This window comes from Falco biarmicus, chromosome 11, assembly GCF_023638135.1.
Source record: "Falco biarmicus isolate bFalBia1 chromosome 11, bFalBia1.pri, whole genome shotgun sequence".
Classification (NCBI taxonomy): Eukaryota; Metazoa; Chordata; class Aves; order Falconiformes; family Falconidae; genus Falco; species Falco biarmicus.
In genome coordinates, this window is record NC_079298.1 from 24397598 (window position 1) to 24421312 (window position 23715).

The 23715-nt window shown below is 37.9% G+C and overlaps 1 protein-coding gene and 1 long non-coding RNA gene across 5 annotated transcripts in view; one reads left to right on the forward strand and one right to left on the reverse strand.

Moving 5' to 3' along the window:
• The window catches only part of LOC130156698 (uncharacterized), a 334368-nt gene that overhangs the window by 129704 nt on the left and 180949 nt on the right, over positions 1-23715 (forward strand). The window lies entirely within an intron of this gene.
• OLFM3 (olfactomedin 3) overlaps positions 12603-23715 on the reverse strand; it is a 69242-nt gene continuing 58129 nt past the window's right edge. For all 4 annotated transcript variants that reach the window (XM_056355319.1, XM_056355321.1, XM_056355322.1 and 1 more), the window contains 2 exons: positions 15686-15792; positions 12603-13949 (listed from right to left, as the gene is read on the reverse strand). In XM_056355319.1, coding sequence (XP_056211294.1) covers positions 13272-13949; positions 15686-15792 — 785 coding nt within the window. In that variant the 3' untranslated portion in view covers positions 12603-13271. The remainder of the gene's footprint in view (positions 13950-15685; positions 15793-23715) is intronic.

A 23715-nucleotide genomic window follows, 5' to 3' on the forward strand; every position in this document is an offset into this window, starting at 1 on the left:
ATCTATTTATGTACAGAGTGAGCTGCTGATGACTGCATGGAAATAGGATTTAGTGGGATTTACTGTTATTCTTGGTAGAAAGGCTTAACTAAATATGCAAGTTCTAGGGGGAATTTTCTTTCCCAAAGATATTTTTATTAGCATTTAGATACTTTAAAGCGTACAAAATAGGGATCCAGCTCTCAAGCAGAGAAAGCAGGTCCCATCAAAGTATTATTGTATTTAAATGTAGACCTTTATAAAAGCTGATACTAAACTCATTAAGATAAAATATAGGTGTATTTCTTTTAAGGCTTTGAAGTGTCCTCTTTTGCTGTTGACTGCATTTAATACAGTCTTTGAATTTATGCTTTATACAGTCCCAGTAAAATATAATGAAATTATCCACAACTGGCCAATGATAAAGAACAATGAAGTAACTACCAGCTACTGGGCACTCATCCTCACAGAGTTTGAGCCTCCTCCATATGATGTGTATTTGTTATCCGCAGTGATCCTGAGAATGTCTTCTACTTGCCATGAATGACAGATTTGATACAACTGCTGTACCCTGGTGTGACAGCACAGATAGAAACTTAGCTGTAAAACTGACTAGTTATATAGGTTTATGCTACCACAAGATAGCTGGGGAGTTAGGGCACCAGCATCTTTTCCCCCAAAAAGCCTCAGTGGTTGTGAACAACATAACTGATAGGGTCTAGCAACTTCAACTTCTGCTTCTGAGAAAACCTGTTTATTACCCTTAGAAATTATAACTGAATGCTAGGATAGCATCTCAGTATTGTTTTAAGTGATACTTATGGATAGGTTCTGTAAAAGTGAAAGAATGGAAGAATTTTTAGAATAGTAATGCAGTAAAAGCTATGTCTGTTGGCTAAGTCAGTGAAACAGCAACAATCAGTTACTTAGTACAGGTCTGGAGATTCTTGAAGATGGTTTACTGAGCCAGAAGATTGTCTAACAAACTGACTTTTTGTATAGATGTTTTGTGTAAATTCATGGTTATCTGCTAAATTACATTCCATGTAATTTTGTAAAAGAGTTTGAAAGGTATTTATTTCAGTATTTTCTGCTGAAGTTGGATGGGCCTGGATCAATTAATCAAGAATATACTATGTGGAAGTATATGTATAGCTGTTTTAGAAAGATGAGAACTCAGCTACCTCAGAAATAGAAAGGTGAGGCTAGTGTCTTTGCATATTCTCTTAGAAATATTTCTGTCCATGGCATTTTAATATACTGACTTGGAAGCTGAGGAGACAAAGAAAATAGGCTCATAGGACTACTATTGCATCTTCAAGGATAAAAAGCAAAAAAGTATAGTGACAATAATTGGGCTTCTCTCTCTGATAATAAAATTAAATGTAAATATGGAGGTCTCTAACTCATTCTTGTATATTTGTAAAATAAAAGGTGGCAATTAGGAAAGACGTCTGTTATTTGCAAGCATCATCTAGACATATACCACAATATTCAGTGAAGTGAACAGCGAGTTCTTGATTCATAAATATGTAGAAGTAAAGGTCAGGTTATCTGGTGGCTAATATTTGTCAAGATTATCTGGTCTGTATTTTTCCAAATTATTTGGGTTTCTTTAAGCCATACTGACACAGGTTGAATCCCCTCAGTATGCCTAAGGTTTGTTTTTCCTGTCGGATAGGTATCTTGGCAGGGCAGAGCCATGCAGGAGAATCACTGGCAAGGGGGACTGGTGCAATTCAGACAGTCCCTCTAATGCTTCCTCCTTACCCAAAGAGGTTTACTCAGCCAAATCCATCAGTAGCTCACCATGATCTTCTGTGTAGCTATTGTAACATGTTTTTGTTTTAACCAAGGCAATTTTTCAACTTCATCTTAAATTTCTCCAAAAACAGGAGTCTGTTTGCTGCATCCTGCTGTTTGTAGTCAGTGCTTTTGTATTTCTTGCTTTAACATTTATATTCCATCTGCAATGTTAACTTTATGATAGTCAAGACAGAGATCTGGAGGGGTCTGTATTTTGTTATAATTCAGTATCTTATTTTGTAATCATGTTCCAAAATTACAGTGGATACTAAATCTTTATTTTCTGTTTAACATAATTCCAATTCATATCGATAAGTACTGCTATTTTTCCCAGTCTGTGTGGCAATATTTTTCTAGTTGTCAATATCCTTTTTTTTTTTATTTCTTATCCATAGATTATTCCATTTATCAATTTTACAGCATACCTCACAAACAGTTGTATCAGCTTAAACAAGCCGTGAGTTGCAGCAGAATGGTGGAAACAGCAACAGGGAGAGAAACGTGATAAGCTCTTTAACTGGATTTACTATACTGAAAATGAGATGTAAAACTATATTCTTTGTAGAAACTTGTGATTGCCGTCTTGATTCATGCCAAGTCTGTAACAGTCATTGACAAAACAGAAACAACTCTACAATTTTTCCAAGCAAATTACTTCTCCAATAAAACCCCAAAGTTAATGATTCTGATGTTAAGGACAAATTGTTAAATATTGATTAAATGCTGGTGTCTTATTTGTATTACCAAAAGACTGCCCAAAGTAACCATTGTCTAATATTATCTGCTTTTGAAAGCACATAGTCATGAAGGGTTATTCATAACAACTTTCATATATACATGTGACTTTGTAGATCAGTAATTCAATAAGTGCAGAAAAGTGCAAATCAATGGGACAATGTTTTCATGTTGATCTTTTTGTTTCCTGAAGCATTGCTATATGTTTGTTCAGTCTTTATAAATCTGAATGGAAGAATGCACCCAAAAGCACTGATAAATGCTGTAGATCTAAATATGTCAGAGATTCTTATAGAGTTTAAGGCTATAATGAATAATGCATCACCTCATCTGACCTTTCTTATTTCACAGACCATTACACTTCTCCAAAACTGACTCCAGTATGGGCTCCTTGTTGAGTCTGGTAGCTTGGGACTGACTGAAGTGAAACAGTTGTAACTTATGTCAGTTCACACATAGCCAACATTTCTGGGAACAGAAATCTCCTCAGTCAGTTCTTTTACAACTCTTACTGAGATTAAAAGGTTTTCTGTTTAGAAATTGTTCCTTAATGGCCCTTTTAAAATTAATGGACAGTATTGCTTATGTAAGAATGGAAATGGAAAACAGTGCATTTATTAAACTGATACCTGATATCGAATTACATGGAATGCTAGAGCCCCTTTTCTGCAGCTTGGTGAAACACCTTGTAAAAGGGCTCAGGAACTTTACAGGAGTGGGCCCAGTAGTGTCAGTGAACAATAATTCAGCTGATAATATTGATAGGCAGATTCAGACAAGACCATATCCAAACATGACAGTGGGGCCGCTTTGTATGTCAATGTATGTAAATGTATGCTAATTTAAGTGGGTTACTTGGCAGGCCAGAGGAATCCCAATTCAGTAGTAGATGAGTAAGGTATCCCAAAAGAATACAAATTAGGAAGAAGTTGTAAAAAACCTGATTAGCTTTGCTAGGCCTGCTGTCTGCTCATTTATCAACATTTCTTTAATAAATCGCTCCCATCTCCCTCACCTAATTCCTGGAAGGCCAGGTGGCAAGCATGGAAAAAAATGGCCCTCTTTGTGAGTCTGTGCCATGGAGTGGACTAGCTAGGCAGCAGCATGAAACTGCCAAACACAGATGATGCTGTCAGGCAGAAGCTTTCTTATACTAAGATTATTTTTTTACAGAGCTGCTTGTGCTGTATAGTTTGCTTGACTGTATTAAAAAGGTCCTTTTGATTATTCAGATGAGTGAAGGAGGAGCCTTACAATTTCTCAGGACCATCTGCTGAGAGCTTTACAGTTTCCATAAGATGAATATATTGCTGTTCGCACTGCACAGTGGTAGCTGCCTGGACACTGGGGTTCCTGGCTGTCCCTGTCTCTGGCAGGCTGCAGCCCCTGCATGGCATGACAAACTTTGTTCCAGATAGAAGAAATACTTCCATTTCAGGGAGTCTAACTTAACAAGGGGGTAGTTTTCTTATGTTGTGTGTTGTTGGCTTTTTTTTCTGGATGTTGTTGCTTCAGTCAGTGTGTAAGCAGTTGCCCAGAGATGCTATATTCTCTCCAGGCGTGGTTGTAAATACCATGTAGAATTCAGGTACTCTCATGTACCTGTATTTACATTTGCATCTATGTCTATAATACTTGTAAAATCAGTTCTGTGCATGTTCTAAGTGCAACTTGGAAAGGAAAACATAAAACTTAAACTCATGTAGCTCTTTCACCCGGGTGTATTTGATGCACTGTATATACTGTTTTCTAATTTACATCTTTAATAGAAATATCATCTTACACTGTGGTATAAGTTATTTCTATGTTTTTTCACTCTGTTTTAATATGGCGAATAAGCAGTGTTGCATGCTCATAATTATAGGATTTTCTGTATTTTTTGTGAGCCAGTTGCATGACATAAGTATCCATTTTCATATGGTGCATAAATATCCAATTCCATAATTATCTAGGCATATTGACATTCAGTAAATGCTAATAAAATCAACCAAGTTGGTATTTATTTAGTATATTCTATTGAATAACTATAACTGAGTGCTATTAAGCTAGAGGATGTATTATGAAACAGTCCATTGGGATAATTTTATTTATTTTAATATGTTACATTTTACAGTCTTTATTGCCTTTCAGATTAGGGGCTCTGCTGTATATGGTATCATTTTTCTGTTCTGTATCATGGTACTGCCATACTATTAGAATAACAGCATATTAACATTTGCCATAAGAGTGCAATTTAGTCTTTCAGAGTGAAATTCATTCCTGGGCATAGGGCCAGGATGAGACCTGTGAATCTCCCAAGTCCTACTTCAGCTCTCAAATCAGCATAAAAGCATATAGAAATTGTCATGTTTTCCTCCCTCATTTGGCCTGGTGAACAGAACTGCTTTTGTATATACTTTGATGAGGTTTGGGCTCTGAAGTGAAGAGAGCTAGTCAAGAGGTGTAAGGAGCCTAAAATATCTTTGGGTAGGTACCCACTGAACGCATATGTGCAGCATTGTACATCAGTGCAGAACTCTGCTAAGGGCTGTGTGTGAGGTTATACCCCATCCCTTACACTGCCGGGCTGTGAGGGCTGCTTGGGTTGCACAAAGTGCCCTGCACTGTGGCTAATCTTCATGACCATGGGAAGCTAGGAAAGTCTAGCAGGATTGGAGGTACTGTAAGTTTGTCTCCAGGAAAGATAGACCTTTGCAGGTATGCAAAATACAGGCAGCACAGAAGTAGTCCCATACAGCACCCTTTGGATTCCTTCTCCTTGAAGGGAAACAAAGTAACTCCTTATAGAAGTGACACGTTTTCCTCAGAAATCACTGGAGACGGTTACCAGTGACAGGTGTGCCATGATTATGAATTAACCAGCTGCTTCTGCAATACATGCCACTGAGACTGAAACTCTTGAGTTAAAATTAACACCTTGCCAAGGAACAAAGGCTTCCTTCTTACTATAGGTTGAAAACAAAATAGGAGAAGCCATGAAAAAAACAGTGTAAAAGTGTAGGAACTGAACTTTTGGGAGCAGATATTTGTTTGTGCAGGAGAGCTGATGAACGATACACTGACTTGAGATATTGGAAATCTAACATCAAGTCCTGGTTAGCCAAAGAAACCTTGTCAGGCTTAAGCTGAGTTGTTCTCCGTCCAAACTTCTCAGCCTGAAGAATGAGATTTGTAAAAATTTCCTTTCTTTCTTGATGGAGTGGGAACTGTTAATTAGTGTCTGTAAATTGCCTTGCAGGCCTGAGAAGGTGACGGCTGCAGAAATGTCAGTGGTGTGTGCTCCTTTTCCAGAAATGAGCTACTGCTAGAGCTGTACTAATGAGTTAAAGCAGTTCTCCTGCATTCTTTGCTCCAAAAGGCAGTTGTCTCTCAAAGTGCTACACTGACAGTGACAGACCTGAGTAACCATTAAGCTGTAATGTCCTTCAAGGTGACAGTAAGCCCAGTTTACCTAGATGAGGGAAGCCTAAATAAATGGCCTGTCTTCATGGTGTGACACAGACTTTGAGCTTAACTCAAAAGGCATAAGCGCCTTTGACAGGGTGCACACTCAATTGCTGTGATGTCTGATTTCCTGGAGATGGAAGTGTGGCTCACCACCCTGAAAGTGTGATCCAGAAGGGAGAAATGGATGTCTAAACCTGCTCTGGACAAAGGTGATTCTAATTTAATTTCTCACCATTGCAGATATGAAACAAAATATTTCCTTAAAAATAAATAAACGAAAGGGAAAAAGCTATCTTGAATCTGTTCTAAATTATTTCTGTAGAGCGACCTGTGATATACAATCAGTAGTGCTTGTAGGCAGTTTTATGGGCACACTAGAGCTAAATTTTACATAACTGGGGACATAAATTTAGGCCTTCTCCAGATGAAGCTTGCTGTGCTATAAATCTGTGCAGTTCAAGTTCTGTCTGAACAGTCCTTCATTAAAATTCACACTGCAAGATGGGAGGGGTTGGGACAGGTTAGGTGAAGATCAAGAAGATTAGAACAAATGAAGAGAAAATGCAAAGGAAAATAATCTGGAGTGGTTTGTACATGTGGCTGATACTGTGCGAAGGAAACTAAGGGAATGACTTCAGGAAGCTTAAAAAAATCAAAGGAGTAACACAATTCAGTAACACAATATGGTACATTTTTTTCAGATTAATTTAAAACAACAATACCTGTATAGGTATTTTCCTCTCCAAATATTTTTCATGTGGTTACCTTTAAACTAACTTAATGTATAACTTCAGATAAAGCATGTATAGCAGTTGACACCTATTTGCACAAAAATCCATTTTCCTTACTGTCACAGAAACTCAAAGTCATGAGGTCTTTGGAGTCACGAGGCTTCTTTGTTGCTTCAGTGTCTTGTATTAACAGTAAATGTTTTCATCTTTAAGGGCTCCAAACCATTTTTGTTAAAAAAAAGACACTGAATCAAACCTAGTATAGAGTGAAATATACAGCAATCACATTAATCAATACATAAATGCCACTGTAAGTGCAGTTTTAGTATTGAGTTCTTTTGAACAAAGAACAGAAATCTTAAATGATACAAAACATATAAAGCTACAGGTAACTGCACCTGTCAGTAGGACTTTTGAGTGTAACAATGCCTGAAGATACTTGGTCTGTCTGTAAATAAGCGGTTGCAGCAATGTGGAGGTCCTCGAGAGTGCATTCAGACTCTTTCAATGGAGAGCTGTAAGCGCGTGTATGCCAGCATGTTCTGATTGCCAGAGCCAGATGAGTCTGGCTTACCTTTAGGGGTGGGGGCACCATGTTAGCAACGTCAATTCCGCTGTGAGATGGATAGGGCTTAAAATACTGAACTGGTGTAAAGCTCAGAAAAACTGTTGAGAAAGATTTAATTAGCTTCAGAAGGATGCAACTGGCTGCACAGAGTTGCTGCCTGCTTCGATGTAGGTTGTCTGAGGAGGTATCAATTGCATTTTCTGCTGGGAGCAAATGTTGGGAATACCCACTCAGGGTGTGGAGCCCACAGGGTGAAGCAAAATGAGCACTGCACGATGTCATTGCAGGATGAAGTAATAAAACGAGTATTTCTGACCCAGTGGATTCTTACTGTTCATGTTCACCGTAAGAACTGTGTAAATATGAATTCAAGCTCCTGCATAAAAAGCACAGGAAAATTAATTGTTTTGAGATGCTAAATCTGACCTGTTAGCTGTCATTTTCATGTGCCTTCATATACATACCTGTGCTGCTGTGGTGTATCAGTTGATCATTTTCAGGGAAAATGGGCCCTCTGTACAGTGGACTCAAAGGTGGGGGCAGAATGCAGCTGATCTAAATATTATGTGCATTTATAGTGGTCTGTGTTTAAAATCTGGCATTTTTGAAACAAAATCCTGAAGAAGCTTTGTTTCACTTGGACTGCTGAAATGTTTCTGCCATGTAATTATTTTAATTGAGTGTTCTGAAGCAGTACATACAGGAAAACTCCACAGGCTCTGCTGATGATGCTCAGCTGGCAAGCTCTGTATGAGCCTAGCAAAAATTTCTGATTCTAAAGCAAATGCAAATTTTCTTCCCTGCCTCCATTTCAGAGACAGAGACAAATATCCTTAGTCTTTAAGAGGCTGAGCACTTTTATGGGAAGTTTGTGCAACTCCTGTTGATGTAAAATCAATAAACATGATTTGTATTTTCAAAGTGAGGATTTCCTGTGTGGTGGTTTCAGAGGAAGTACAGAGTTTTCATATCTGGGGCCAATCTCTAAATGTATAAGTAATCCCTGCTGACTTGAATGAGAGCTGCAGAAAGGATGTGTCCTTTGTGTTTGTCACCCTTGCAGCTTGTCTGATATAATGCGTACTACTTATTTGAGAGGTCTCTGAGGAAAAAGGGATATGTGGAAGTCTTGAAATGCTTACTAAATGCACTGATAGTCCAGAGAAGTTCACGGATAAGAAGGGTGGTAATTCATCTTAATACTAGAATAATCAGGTGGATGATCTCTTTGCAGTTTGGAGGAAACCCACCCCCCATCTCAGTTTTGTGAATCTGTGGTCATAGCTATCACGTTAATGTAGTATATTTGTTTTCTAGAGCCCAGCAAAAGCCATACTGCATGAAGCATACATTTTTGTATAGCCTCCACAACTTGGTGCTGGTACCATGTCTCTTCAGTTTCCCGGTAACTGGATATAGAAACCCCAGTAATAATGATCTCAGTGTAACCTAAATAGATTGTTTTCTGTGGGAGAGATAACCTTGTTACTCTGTAATTCTAGATTTACTTTATAGTTTATTTATTTGCATATTGATGTGCATGTTTATGGTCATGTATGGGACAATTGCTGAAGAAAACTGAGCTTAGAAAATGGGCTTTGCTTTTTGTTTTGGTGGTAAGATGGTCTCTGTTCTTGGTGGGGAAGTGAATTTTGGGACTTGGCTCTATGATCTGTGGAAGCATGCGTGAGTCCTTTTGAGTGTGAGCTTCTGGTGGGTTGTGGTTGTTAGAAATGTCATGGAGCAGGAGTTGGTCTCCTCAGAATTAGTGCGGTGGGGAGCTTGTCAGCACAACAGGCTGAGATGCAGCTCTGTCCCAAAGCTCTGCACCTGCAGCCCTCATTGGCCTCTTGTGGAAAAGATGTCTGAATGCTCAGCGTTGCTTCCTCAATGCCAGGAACACAGAGTAAGTTTCACAGCAGGGAACGCTTGGATGATTTATAAGATATATGCCTATCCAAATGATTTCCAAAACCATCTTGACTAGCATGAAAATCAGTATTAATTGACTGTTCCCTGGCAATTCTTGAACTGGGAAAGGTTACAAATTACAGGATGAATAGTTTGCTGTGAATGGCTCGTTCATCTCTGCTCTAGTGTTTTCTAAGCAATTGTTTATTATAAAAGATTAACAGGTAACAGATTTATTCAGGCTGTGGTCTGAAACAGAGAACCTATCTTCCTTTGTTGTGGATCCAGCCCCATGAGTTGAGTGACAGCTAGTGCCCCTGAGCTTGTCTGGAAATTAATATTCTTAGATATAAGCAATCTGTGATTAAAACTTTGTATCACTCTGTCTTATTCAACTATTTTCTTTTAATTTTCAAATTGAAATCCATCTTTTACTAGCAGTGACTACTGTGCTGAGTAGGCTCCACAGTCACTCTGCCAGTGGTCTGCTTAGCAGACTGTGACAGATAGGGCAGGCTGAGCAGCCCATGTGCATAACAATAGACTTGGTAGTTACTCACTGGAAGAAATTGCCAGAAGGGTCTATAAAAGATTATTACTGTTTAGGAGGCTTTCTCTGGGGAGGTTTGTTCTACCTTTTTTGTCATGGGGAATGGTCAGGCCATTTCAGGGAGAAAGCTGTGGGCTTTGCAGTGTGGATCATTCATGTTCCTTAGGCTCCCCCAGGAGAGGCGTGCCTGGCGAACTGGCAGATTGATGTTCCTGTGCTAGATTTGTGGTTGTGTGCATCCCCCTCTGCTGGCAGCGTGGCTTTGCAAAATGTAAGAATTCTGTTTCGTGTGCAGGAATGACACATGCTTTTATAGGCTTATCCCTTGAAGTGGGAGGTCACCAAGATATTAAAACAGGCTCTACAATAAATTTTATCATGTTTAAGGAGAAATGCTTGTTTTCCCCCACAGTACCCTTATGTCCTCAAACAGCCTATGCTTCAACTATAAGAATAAAACTTTACTTGCTGATATATATGTAGGTTCCTGCTGTATTATGAAGACTTTCTGCTTGTGCTGCTCAATTATGGAGAAAAAACTTACAACACAAATTTTCTTATTTTAAGGCATGTGTTTTCAGCCTTTTGAGACTATGACTTGGGATTTTCCAAACTGGAAAAGACAGGTGATCAACACTGATTCACAGAAAAATTAATGCTTTTTAGCAGGAAGCCACGCTACTTCCTTGATAATGTCTCACCAGATTTTGTTGTATTGATGCTGTGCAATTTGTTATTTCATGTTTAAGTATTGGAATACAATCCATCATTACTAATTGAGAAGGGCAGGATTATATCTAGGTATGACGTCTATGCTTTAGCACAGTGGCTTCATCAGTAAGACAAATAACTCTTCAAAGGTGCCTTTCCTACTTCTCTTATCCACCCACCTCTACCACTCTGTAGTAGCGTCTCTTTCTTTCCTTTGACTAATAGGATTCTGTTGTCCTTTAAATGGCTAACTAAATGGCATTGAAATCAGCTGAGATTAATCTTACTGTAAGAACTGTGATCAACACATTCTAATGTATGCATGCTAATTACACAGTATGAAATTCTTGTAAAGACACGGTAGTAACAATTTTTTTCAGATGAAGTGGTCCTATGGCGTGACTGTTGCTCTAGTTTATGATGATACAGTAGAAGGAAGTTTAATTTCTCAATCTACTGACTAATATTTTTAAGAATGCTGCATTTGTGAAAAAGCTGTTTTGTTGAAGTTACTCTGTGTAAGGAAAAGGTTAGGGTTTGTTTTAGGGCTTTTGATAAAAATCTGAACATTGTTTTCATAAAACATTCCTATGTGACATAAAATCACTTTTTAAATGAGTAGTCATATACGCTTCCATGTGTCACAGAGGAGGTTTTGTTGTCAATGCAGGAAAGCTGGTTGCAGGACTGAAGTGGTTAATTTGTCCGTTTAGCTGAACTTAGTGTCTCCAAATCCTGTGTAACTGACTGTAAGATGTAACCGGCATCATTTCAGCTAGGCAGAAGGGGGGAAATGGAAGTAGGAGAGTAACTTTTCTCTGGTCATGTTGTAATGTAATTTCTTGGGTTTTCCCCTTTATCAGTTCTTGGAACCTAATAAGTAGTTTTCTTTTCTGCAACCAGTGTGAAAAATAAGGCAATTTGTTGTTCAGCTTCACAAGGGTTTACATTGCAAAGCAAACTTGTAAATGTATATATAGACATTTATATTTATAATAATGAAAACAATCATGAGACTCAAGGTGGTCTTAGCTGGTATGTTGGAAGAATTAACAAATCAAATGCCTTCAAAATGGATCTGGAAAAATGTCAGTGCATTTAATTTTTTTTCTTGTTTTTAAATAGGAACATTTTCATACATGTTCTTGTTTTTCTATGAGTCCAATTTCAAAGGATATAAAGAAGAGAATTTCTGATTTTGTGAGGAACACAGTTTTCACACAATTTTTCAGATACCTATATTTTTGCATTATGTGATATCCCAGCTTAATGGAAAGTCTTACACTAGTTCTTAATGTTGGCTTTTTTCCCTTTATGCCAAAATAAATAAATAACACCTGATTCCTCTTTCTCAATAAAATATGTTGTTGTTGGTCGTGTCCCCCCTGTCCATCTCCATCCTCCTCCGTGTGTTGTCCCACCCCACCCCCCAGTTTCTAATGAGAGTGTAGCAAGCCATATAGCTTTCAGAAATACTGAGTTTTTAAAGGCATTGGTTTTGACCATAAATAACAATACTACTGCTAGGAACCCCCAAACCTCTTTGCAAATGGTTGGCCTAGGTGTTGTGGCTGGTTTCTAGCAAGGGCAAGCAATATGGTGGCTACCAGGTGCCACACTGATCGTTTATGCTTTGAACCTTCTCATTTGTATTTTCTCCCTGATTACTGCCATCCCAGAGAAGAGCTTTCTCAACAGGTAAGTGTTCTTCTATTATGAGTAAGAAGATGGGCAGATTTAGGAAAGCAACTCGACATAACTCCTCGCTGCCCCAGAACAGCGCAAATATGGGATGCACTCAGACGCTCGGGCTGAAGCATGGCCAGTAGTCCTCTTTCATATTATTCCTTGTAAAGCCCAGGTCGGGGAGTGAGTATAAATAAGGGAAATAAAGTGGTGGAAGGAAAGAAAGTAGACGAAAAATCCAGAGAGAGAGAGAGAGAAGCCAGCGGCATGAGATAAAAATTGAGTAGGGCAAACAATTGTAAAGACGGAACTGGTATGAGGTTTCAAAGTTGCAAATTTGCCAGTAAAAGCCAATGGTGAGTAAGTCTACCAAGCAAAGCTGAGAACAGGGATCATGCACCTGAGAAGTCTTTCTCGGAAATAACTACCTTTTCTCAGATTTTTACCACTTTCAATTGACCCATAGCCAGAACTGCAATTAAGCTTCAACATATTTTATAAAAAATAGTACTTAGTTTACTTTCACGTAAGTGAAGAGATACAATTGCACAATGGTGGTTACAATGGTAGAAATACATACTGTCGATAAAATGTTTGCAAGAGATTTAAAAACATACTGTACAGCACCACATCTGAAATTGGGTGATGGCAAAATGAATCATACTCCATGTCCAAGTAAATTAAACTCCTGAATCTTTCTTTTGGAATAAATAAAAAAATACAATGTGCAATATGTCTGACACTACCAAAATATTTCCTGAAGTTGAGCAATAGATTAAAAACAAAAATGAGGTAAAAAAAGACATTCATGCATTTAAGCCACCATTAGTCTCTGACTCTGAAATAAGGCAGATCATAATCTTTTAAAAACTGTCTTTAGCCACTTAAATCCTCTTTAGTGCTTTTCAAGACAAGGTCTTGACAGACCTTATAAGATCGTGAGTTAAGATGCTTTTATTTCCAACAGGTAATTTTTGACAGGCTCAGCTGTATTTGAAATGCATTATATGGTAGAAAATGTTGCTTTTCCTTAATGAAAAAAGAAAAGTAAATTAAAAGGAACTGATAGAGATGGATACTTTTAGAGTTTATCACAAATGACACTGCTTTGAGGGAGGGAGGTGAGGGAACGGGAAGGGAAAGAAAATTATGTGTCATCTTCAGTTTTAATGACGTGGAAAAGGGTGACGTTAAACAGGACTTGATGTCCATTATTCCAGGCATAGAGAGCTCTATCTCTTGCATTGTAGTCAAGCATGGATATATGAAAATACTGATTATGGAAAGGAATGTCTGTATACTCGTAAGTGGAGGTTTTTGTGGAATAAGAATAGTAGACCTTGGCTCCTGTTAAGTGAGAGTTAGTAACATACAAGGTGCCACAGATCATGAAGGATTCTCCAGCACTTCTCTTTGGGTAGCCTGTGCTCCAGCTCTTCAGCACCTCCAGTGTATCCTGGTTTAGCTGGCTGATGACAATATTGCCTGCATTCTGGTTGGTGGCATACACAGCCCATAGCCCAATTTCATCTGCCATCAGGTCAATATCAGAAAAGCCACCCCAGGTGTAAGGGTAGACATTGTGAAAGCCAGCATACTCAAGGCTACGCTGTGCAAGCACCCGCCCAGTGTCAAAGCTGTATTTGATGATAATGTTGCTCTGATACTTGTTGAAATAGAGGGAGCCGTTGTAGACAACATGGTTGGTTCCTGCCCATTTGAACGGAAGGTTGTATGTCCTTGATTCAGCCCCACTGACAAAGTCTGCAATTGATTTATATTCACGGACAATTTTATTGTTAGTGTAACTATCCATGTACCAGACCTGGAAAGAAAACAAAGATTGGGAGTAAACACCTGAAACGCAATCTGTGGTACATGATCATGATATGACATGATGGATACATTGCAGAAAAAGAAGGAAAAACGTTTTTAGGTGTGCAGCAGGATATCAAAGTATGATATTGTCCACATTCCTGTTACAAAAGCATGAGGAACTCTTGAATTTCTGAATCAAAACTTACCTATACAAGTGAACTCTCAAGAAGACTAACTACAGTGTCTGCATTTTCAGAGATACTTGATTTTGGATAATGTTCAGTATTTGGGTCTCTGCTATATGTGGCTTGCTTAAAGATATTTCCAGGCAATAATCAAAGACAGAGATGGGAAATGGCATGTGAACTAAGCTTAGATTTATGCTTGGGAATAAATTTGGTTGAATTTTCTTCAGCTGAACCTCTAATTGGTGAAAAATAATGTATTCTTAGTAAAGAAACCAAATACAATAGCAATGAAACCAGTAAAGTTTAGGAACCATTTTATCTTCTTAAAACAGAAGAAAACAAAATCAATACTTTTTTTTAATGTTCTGTATGCCAACTTTCATTCTTCTGTTTTTTCCTTCATGTGTTTTGCCTTTTCTCCTTTTAGTTTATCAGGGGACATATCTAATCCTGACTATCAAAAGAACAGAATAATTTCTGGAGATACATTTTGTACTGATTCCAAATTGACATTAACAAAATATTTGTATAAACAACAGTTCAGCTCCCCATCTTCCTGTTAGTTGAGATGCTGTAAGGGATATGCTTTGTTCTAATTTGCATGCACAGAGGTAGTCTTTGTGTTGCTTTAGAAGGGTGGTGGTGGGGGGAATGTGGAGGCTGTCAAAGGAGAGGGTTGCCAGTCTGCAAGGTATGCAGGGAGGGGGCCACAGCGGGGAGCAGGTAGGGGTGGAGGTGAGGGCCCATGGGGATGGTTCTGGAGCAACCACTGGCACTCTGAGACAGCAGAAGAAACTTCCTCAGGACAAGATGGGGATAAGCAGAGTTTGCTGCTCTTCTAAAGGTAATTTAAATTCCTGGGGTGAGTAGTAAACCTGCATGAACACAGCAGGCTGGAGAGAGCTGCATGCAAATCTTAAGTTTTCCATTTCTATGTTGCTTTTTCTATTGCCTTTTGTTTTCTTCTGTATGCAAATAGTAACTTGGTGGGTCTCATACAAATGAAACTAGTGTTTTGACTTCAAAAGCCCTTTGACGGAGAGAGCATCTCCTTAATACTGTGGCCAATTTGAGATCCTGTTGCAGATCCAAACAATAACATAACTTGGATCTGAGGTGGCAAAAGGTCTGAATACAGCTTATACGGGGCCTAATCCTGCAAATTTAGACTGCTGCCCTATGGGTTGTACTCTTGGGTAAAAGTGTTGGTGTTTGTGTTATATTACTTGGGTTCTTAAAGACCCAAGCTCAATTAAATAAGGTAGGAAGGAGAAAATTGTGTAGCTGGTTCAGATAGGTGTATGTTGTCTCTGAAACAGTTGAAGGAAATAGCATAAAGGTGTTTCGCTAACTTTAGTCTTTGGATATTTTTGCATGGATATTTTTGCATAAACACTTTTGCTTTTCCTCTGAGGATGTTTAACAGTGAAAATGATGGGATTAGAAGAAACATGCTTGCAGATGTAACTTTCTAGGGGAAAATAACTTTTAAAAGATTAAAATCAAGCAAGAAAAACTCCAGAAGGACACAAAGATATGCAGTGGCTTAACATACTCTGTTATTTTTCTCTGATGCTAATGGATCTGTCATCCAGGCTCCAAATCGGGTTCCAGATATCTTGACTGTAATGGGGCCTGTAATTTTCATCAATTTGCCACACGCTGAAATTAGAAAAACAAATGCATTAGTGCAAATAATTACACAACTCTCCTTGACATCAGTCAGAGCACAGGACCAATTACTCTAAACTAAATAGTGGCTTCAGGGGATTCAGGCTTATGTTGAAGATGGATTGTCAACTTCACCATATGAACTTTTCCATATCGCACAGTAATAAAGCTACGTAAAAACAGACAAATAAAAATCTATTTGTATATATTTTTCATTTTATATATTTTAAAGCATAGTTACATTTTCTGGGCATAAAGAAAAATACAATCTAGTAAAATATCTTCTAAGCTGAGGTAATTAACATACAATAATAAATGAAAAAAGACATAAACTTCCTTCTCTTTTGCCTTCACAAAATTCAGTTGAAGGCTAGGATTGATGGATGTTTCATTTTTCCATTGACCAGGGTAACAAGGAAGTTAAGGGCAGGCAGGAAAAAATGAGCTTGTATGCAAAATGCATAGATGTACACAAATGCCTGTGTCTGACTGTGGTTACACATACGTAGCTGTTCCAGTACTGTCTAAAGTTAAGAAACTGAATATGAGAATTATTCAGCAACCTTGGCTGTATCAGTTGGCTTCTAATCCATTACGCTGTCTCAGACTGTCTGGGAGGAAATAATGAGAATCAATATGAACTTGGATGCTGACCTTCCTAACAATCAAAAAATCTATATTTTAGGGGACATTAATAACATACCTATTAGCAACAAGCTCCTGGTGGAATTCATATGTTTAACAAGACGCTTAATATCACACAGTGGTGTGTAGGTGATTGGGTGAAATAGCATGTTTTTGAAGAAAAGATGTTCCATATTAACGTAAAAAGTAGTGCCACTTTTCATTTATTTTTTTAATTTAAAAGTAAGTGCATCTCCTTGATACATGGTTGTGCTGTATTGTATAACCCTATGAATCTAGGAAATGTGGAAAACAAACTGTATCTGGTGTTGAGAGTGAATTTACTTAGTTAGAAAAAGAAGGTCACATCAAGGCTGGATTTTCTTCTTTACAAACTGGGAAAGACAGTATTGTGCAAGCCTGTTTCAGTCATTAGAAGGGAGGTAATGCTGTGGTGACAACTCAGGCTGCTCACAGGGATTTTGTTCACAGCCAGGGAAGTAGGATGTAATGGAAATGAGGATAACTGACAACATGCTGAGACCTCAATGAGCAAGGCGGGCTGTGTCCTTTTTCTGGGTCAGTTCAAAGGCGTTATTATATACATATCTCAATTATGTATCGTACGGTCTTTTGAAGATATTTTGGAATTTCCCATTTTAAGGAATCTTATACGTTTCCTACAGTTGGTTATTGTAGTACATGTTTTTTTATTCTGGCATTTTTTGTATATAGGCTGATAGTATTGTATGCTGAGTGATGTTTTTCTACAGCAATGAACTGCTATTAGCTTGGAAAGTAGAGGACTATCAAGTGAAGGCTTTTATTTTTAGGTGGTATGTTAGTAAATAGTCTCAGAAATGGGCATGAGTTAAGCCTTCAGAGGGGTTTAATTTGCAATTTGGAATAAAATTATCAGAAAAGTAATAATGAGTAGAAGGAAATTGGGGGAAAAATAATTACTCCTGGATTTGTAGTTTTTAAGATAATTAAAATACAGTGAATGTATGAGTTAAAGGGTATACTAATTGGTCCCTTTAAAGCACAGTATTAAAATTAGTAGGAAAACTTAAGCAAAGAATTCAGAATTCTGAAACACTGTTTCTTCTATTTAAAAAAAATATTCAGGAAGGTAAATGTGGAATCAAAAATGAAATTTCGTTTTCAGGTCCCACAGGCACAGAAGGTGCATGTGAACTCGCAGGCTTTCTCACCAGCATGTGTGTTAGTAGATTGTGGGGAGTAACATGGGCACACATCAAGCTCAAGGCCCCACATCCCCAGCAGGAGAGGTGTAAACTAGGGGGTGTGCTTGTAGCCCATCCCAGCTGTTGTGGGGTATGTGCTCACATAACTCCATGGGTGTTCATGTGTGTGGTGCACCATGCGTGACTGGATCTTTTTGAATCTAGCTAGAGAAGTGTGTTCAGAAATTTGTAGGTTTAATGTTACTTATGTGTCTGGTACTGTGGTTTGTCTGTTATATTACTTGCATTGATCCTGAATGTATGCTATGCTGATTGCCAGTTAACATGTTGTTAACAACTAATAAATCTCTTCAGTCTTGATTTGGTTTAAACTATATGAACTGAGGCATTTTCCCCTGTGATGGGTGTCAGATGCTTTTAGAGAATGATCTTTCAAAAGGTATTGAGATACTACTGTTCAGTGTGAAAAAAGAGATGACGTAGTTCAGCCACTAAATGATCAGCAGTTTGAGTCAGGGTATGTTTATGTGATTAAATTTCCATTTCCAGAGAGCATGTAGTGATCAAGAAAGGCCTGTTGGGAGAGTCGCTGTTTAGCTGAGGGGCAGCTGACTGAAAAAGTGACAAAGCTTCTCTTTTCAATGTAACAGAATATCTTGTAAGAGGCACGAGGAATTTTTTCCCTCCTGCCTTACATTATGTCCCCTCTTCTCTTTTTCTTGTTCATGAACCCATAAATCTGCCTATTTGTGATATAATTTGATGGAACTCATATTTAAAACTAAGTAGTAGTACTGCAAGTATTTTTTCCGTATACGGTAAGCCATTCTCATTGTAGTGATAATTGATATCCCATCAACAGATTTCTGCTGTAAATCTCAGCAGTACCTGGGGTCTGTTGGCCTACTTGCTGACAGAGTAGGCAGTAAGAAGGAAGCAACAGAGCTGTCAGTGCCATCCTCTGTCTTGTGATGACAGCCTCCTTATAGCTGGGAGATCCTTAGGCACAGGAGCTTAATATATGAAGTCTCCACCAAAATTCTAGTCATGTAAGTCTAGTGCCCTGCTATTGCAACAACCTTTTTACAAAATTATTAATATGATTTTTAGAAACAGGGAAATATTATTTGCACTTGCTTACCCTTACCCTTATTCCAACTGCAGATTGTTTCAGAATCTCACTTTTCTGTTAATTTGAAAAAAGTTCAGGGCCAAGTACATGGACGTCATCTCTCTTTTGGGTAGTCAGAAGTCAAACCATTGCTTCCAGACACATACAGACTGGAACCCCTTATAATTGAGTCCTCTCAGTTCAGAAAGACTGCTTGAAAGAACATGACAAGGCCCCAAAGCAAGTCTTGGCCGAATGGTCAACTTGATAAATCAGCTAATGCTGTTTTGTCCTGTTTAAGGCCGCACAAGTAACTTTTGTAGAAGTTGTTCCAAGTATTCCACAAAACAACTGGCTTGCTAAATACTGGTCTTGTGAATACGGTGAATGTATTGCTGACTCATGATGCAGGGAAATGTGAAACTAGGAAAACGTAGTTGAGGCCAGATTGTCCTCCCCTTCTCATTGAAATCCCTCTGAAATTTAGTTCACACTTTATTCTGCCAAACCTTCAGACACTCCTCTAATACAGTGTTACTTCCAATATTTGATCAGAAGCCAAGATAATCAAGGGAATGCAATGAAGAAAACATTAAAACTAATTTCTCAGTCTTCAAGAGAAAGGTGTCATTGTTTTTTCCAGTTCTGTCTTTTGGAGCCCTACCTTTATATGTGTCTTCCCATTTGTTACAGCAGACCTATAAAAATCAGCAGGATCAAGATCATTTGTGTTTTGTCCATTATAAAGTAGCAAGTGCGCAGTCTGTGCTGAAGTATTATTGACTTATACAATTAAATAATTTATTCCCAATGAATATCACAGCATTTTGATGACAAGTTACTACAATATGAAATTTATCAATCTGCTTAACACTGAAATAATTAGCAACAATGACTTCATAAAGACAATTCCCTTATAGCTTGCCCTGGCCTGATCTTGCATTTGATAGAGAAGTTAAATGAATGACAACTCCTTCAAGAGTAAAGCTCAATATAACGTTTAACAGTTCACTGACAAAGCAAGGGGAGTTTTCTGTGTGGTTGTAAGCACTTCCAACTTTGCACTCAGTGCAAGAAATTTTCCTCACTCCTGCACCAGAATTGGAAACAGTTCTTATCTACTGAAGTGTAAATGTGTTGATCTAATCCCAGCCTATATTCTTAGCTGCAGAATGAACCTTACAATTGTTCATCTGGCTATATTAAAATTGGCTTTGCATGATGAGGTTTGTTGCTAGGGAATGGTGATACTAATACGCTGAAAGGCAGTATCATTTACTGAACAATTCTGTGGCACGGCAAGTCTGGGAGTCTGAAATTAAAAAAAATTCCAATTATTTTCCAGTTGAGACTTTAGTTCATTTTGTTTGTAGGGAAATAGAATATAGACAAATGTCATGTGAAATGGAAAACATGTCTGGGCTATGAATTTTCCGTAACAGTGGGGTGGCTGAGAAGGAGGGCAAAACCACTTTTTTTTTCTCTCTCTTTTTTTTTTTTCTTCTTTCTTTTTCCAGCAGAAAGGAACAAATGAGGATGTGGAAATAACTCTTGTGATGGTGGGAAACTGTTGGTTTTTTTTTTTTTTTTTTTTTTTTTTTTACTCTTTGAAAAACTTTGCTTTATAGCAAACCCCTGCTCTTTAATCCCCTGACAGAAGGACCATATGCTAGTGAGAAGGTAGGTCAAATACATCTCCATACTAGCAAATGTCAGGAAGTTCAGGAACAGTAAGGAAAAAGAAAAAAGTGATATTTCTAGGCATTTTTTCCACCACTAAGAGGTTCAGATGGGGTTACGCAGGAAGAGAGTGGGTTTTTTAGAAGCACTCAGTCTCTTTCCCTTGACTTTGAAAGAAGCAGCTGCTTGCATTAGAAAATCCCAACTATAACTGATTGTAACAATTGGAAAATCAAACGTCTGAGTGTTTATCCATCCTAAATTGAACTGTATGAGGAATATCATATCATGCGCAATCTGGGTATTTATGGTTTGATTCATCTCTTGTAACAGTTTTGTACTGTGGACCCCTGCAAATTTGTGATGTATTTATTTATATTAAGGAAGAAGTTGAGCACAAAGTGACCATTAAAAAAAGAAAGTAGACGTACTATCCCTGTAGGCTGGGAAAGTCTATGGGGAAGAACACATCTGGCAAGCTGTTTCAAAGTGAGCAAATACTAGGGGAAGGTTGTGATAGACCAATTGGATAGGAGCTGTTTTGAAGATAGCTAGGAATAGGTAGTTGATAGTCCCAGTCTCTGTGATGCAATTGAATATTGGTAGCCGATATGTATACACCAAGTGAGTGTATGATTTATAGGACTTACAGAGGAAATGAAATCAAAACAGTCTCTTGAAGGTTTCGTAAGCATCATTATTCTATTTGTTGTAGGTAATAAATAGGGTAAAATGTGGTTTGCGCAAATGACTTCCAAGTGTTTTGCTACTTGCACTTTTCTGGTTATGGTCAAATTTGTCATAACATTGTAATGTGAGGGAATGAAGAATTAGTTCTTATCAGTTCTTACTTAACAGGTGTGTGTCTGTTATCTTGCATAATACAAATCCAGGAGGCACTATAGTTTAGTTATTAAAGCCTGCTTGAGAGGAAGCCTCTAGAGTCTTTTGCATGTGTGCAGTGACTTGTCAGTAATCTTTGGGAAAGTCATTTATCCTCCTGGGCTGCTTGTTCCTTCATTTACAAAATGGGGATAACAATATATATCTCTATTGCACAGTTTTGTACTAAATGCTGTTGTAAAGTTCTTCAAATCCCAAAGGGAAGGATGTTTTGGAAGTACAAGTACCACTGCAGTCAACAAAGTGATCTCATGCCTGCACTAATACCTCTTCAGCCACTGATGTAACAGTATTTCCTTGGATACATAGAATATTCCACTTTTGAATTTCTAACCAAAAATATTACTGTGAAATATTGCTTAGACTCTACGTTATAATCAGATGTAACTACAAATGGATACACTGTGTATCTACTCTTAATCATTTCTTCATATTTAACAAACACCATTTGGCAGAGTATTGGCTTCTATGAATCCTACTTATATATTATTTTCCTATTTCATAAACACATTATGACAAGAATAGGAGGGTCCCAAGCATACTGTGCAACCTGCATTCTGTTACAAATGCACATGCCTTACATGACTGCCAGCAAAGGACCCATGTGAATTTGTGCTATGTGCAATCATATGCACTCTTTTCCTACATGTTTAATTCCATGCACCCTTTCGAAGTTTTGTGGACAAACTTCTCAGCAGCTTCAGCCTGAATTTTCTTATTCCAAAGAGAAGAAGCAAGTTTCAGTCATCACAACTGCTGTGGTAATCATTAAACCTCAGTGAAAGTAAGACAACGGCTTACTGTATGTTAATGAATATTGGAAGTGTTGCCAGTGCAGATGGAAGATCCCTTTGAAGTGGCCAGGACAATATGAATAATGCATTATATTGCTGAAAAACACCTGCTAGGGAGAAGAACGAAAAATAGCTATTACACACGCTGGTTAGATAATTATATTGTGAAATGCAACAAAATCTGTGAAGATTCAAGCCAGATCCTGTGGCACATTAGGGCCAGTCTGCCTTCTGCTGCCATAGGCTTCTGGCCATCAGATTGGCACAGTCACAGCTGGATCATCTCTAGTGTGGTGAATGTGGCTGGGAAGAAGGTGTAGGCATGAAAGCTGTTCTTCCTTTATGCTTGCTGGTCTGAACACAGTACTGGCGTTCAGGAGTTATGGTAAGCCTAACTGAAATATTTTTTTACTTTAAAAGGCACTGAGGGGTAGGCCAGAAATACAGCCAGTCCATTAGTAGGTGAGCATAAAAGTCATTTAAGCATCTAAGGCCAGGAAATAATGCCAATAAGGATGAATAAATCGGTATTACAGTTTGAGAAGCCAATCCCCTTTTAATAATGGGTATGTTTAATAATGTATTTCATAGAAAAATTTTCTCCCTATTGTTAATATGCATAATTGTAATAACATTTTTTTTTCCATTAGTACATCAAAAGAAACGGAATGTGTTGCAGAAATTCAGGATAGATAGGAGGAGAAATGGATGAAAAATACAGAAATAACCCCTGTGAATACACATCCGTTATTCTGATGTATAAAACGTATCTTATACTGTAGTCACTTCACTAATCAATGTTACAAGAATATGCCATAAAAGCAAAGAAAAATAAGATACTCGTTAAAAATAAGTTGATGATCCTTTAGCGTCTAATAAGTTACTGGAACACTCACTATCAGAAAATACTGTTTATTTATATGAAGTTTCTTGCTTGCTGTGGTATTGCAATGCTGTCATTTTTCCTGTCTGCCTCCTTTCAATGCAGTAACGTGCTATTATGTGTATGTACTGAGTAGAAAATAGGATCTTAAGAAATTTCTGTTTGAAGAAGTCTTTCATGTATTTTAGACCATCATCATTGTGTTATTTCTAGTGTAAAGAAATAGAAAATAAATAATTTAAGAGGCTAACCTAACCTACATTTTTCTCATTCTATTGTCTCACAAAAATAGGCACTGCCTATGACGTTGATAACGTATTTCATGGCATTTAAAAGTAAACATCCCACAGTTGATAACAGATACCGATCACAGGACTTAACCTTGGAATTTCTAGTTTATTCATGTTTAGTGTTAACTTATAAAGCGTTTATTTCTCATAGAGGGGCTGGATTGTTTGCTATAGCAATCCAGATCGCAATAGTGATCCATTCAGGAGTCTTAGAATGCATGGATAGGTTGGGGAGGGGGGATGACTGCATTCTGAGTGTAAAGCAGGAAAGTACTAATTATCCCTCTTTGGGTAACGGAAGTTAAGGCTGGCACTTGATAATGATACTTCAGGCTTTTAGTTTTGGCAGCTAATACTGAGCTAGTGCCGATTCTCAGAGCTGCTCAGCATCTGACTTTTTCTAACTAAAATCAGCATGTGA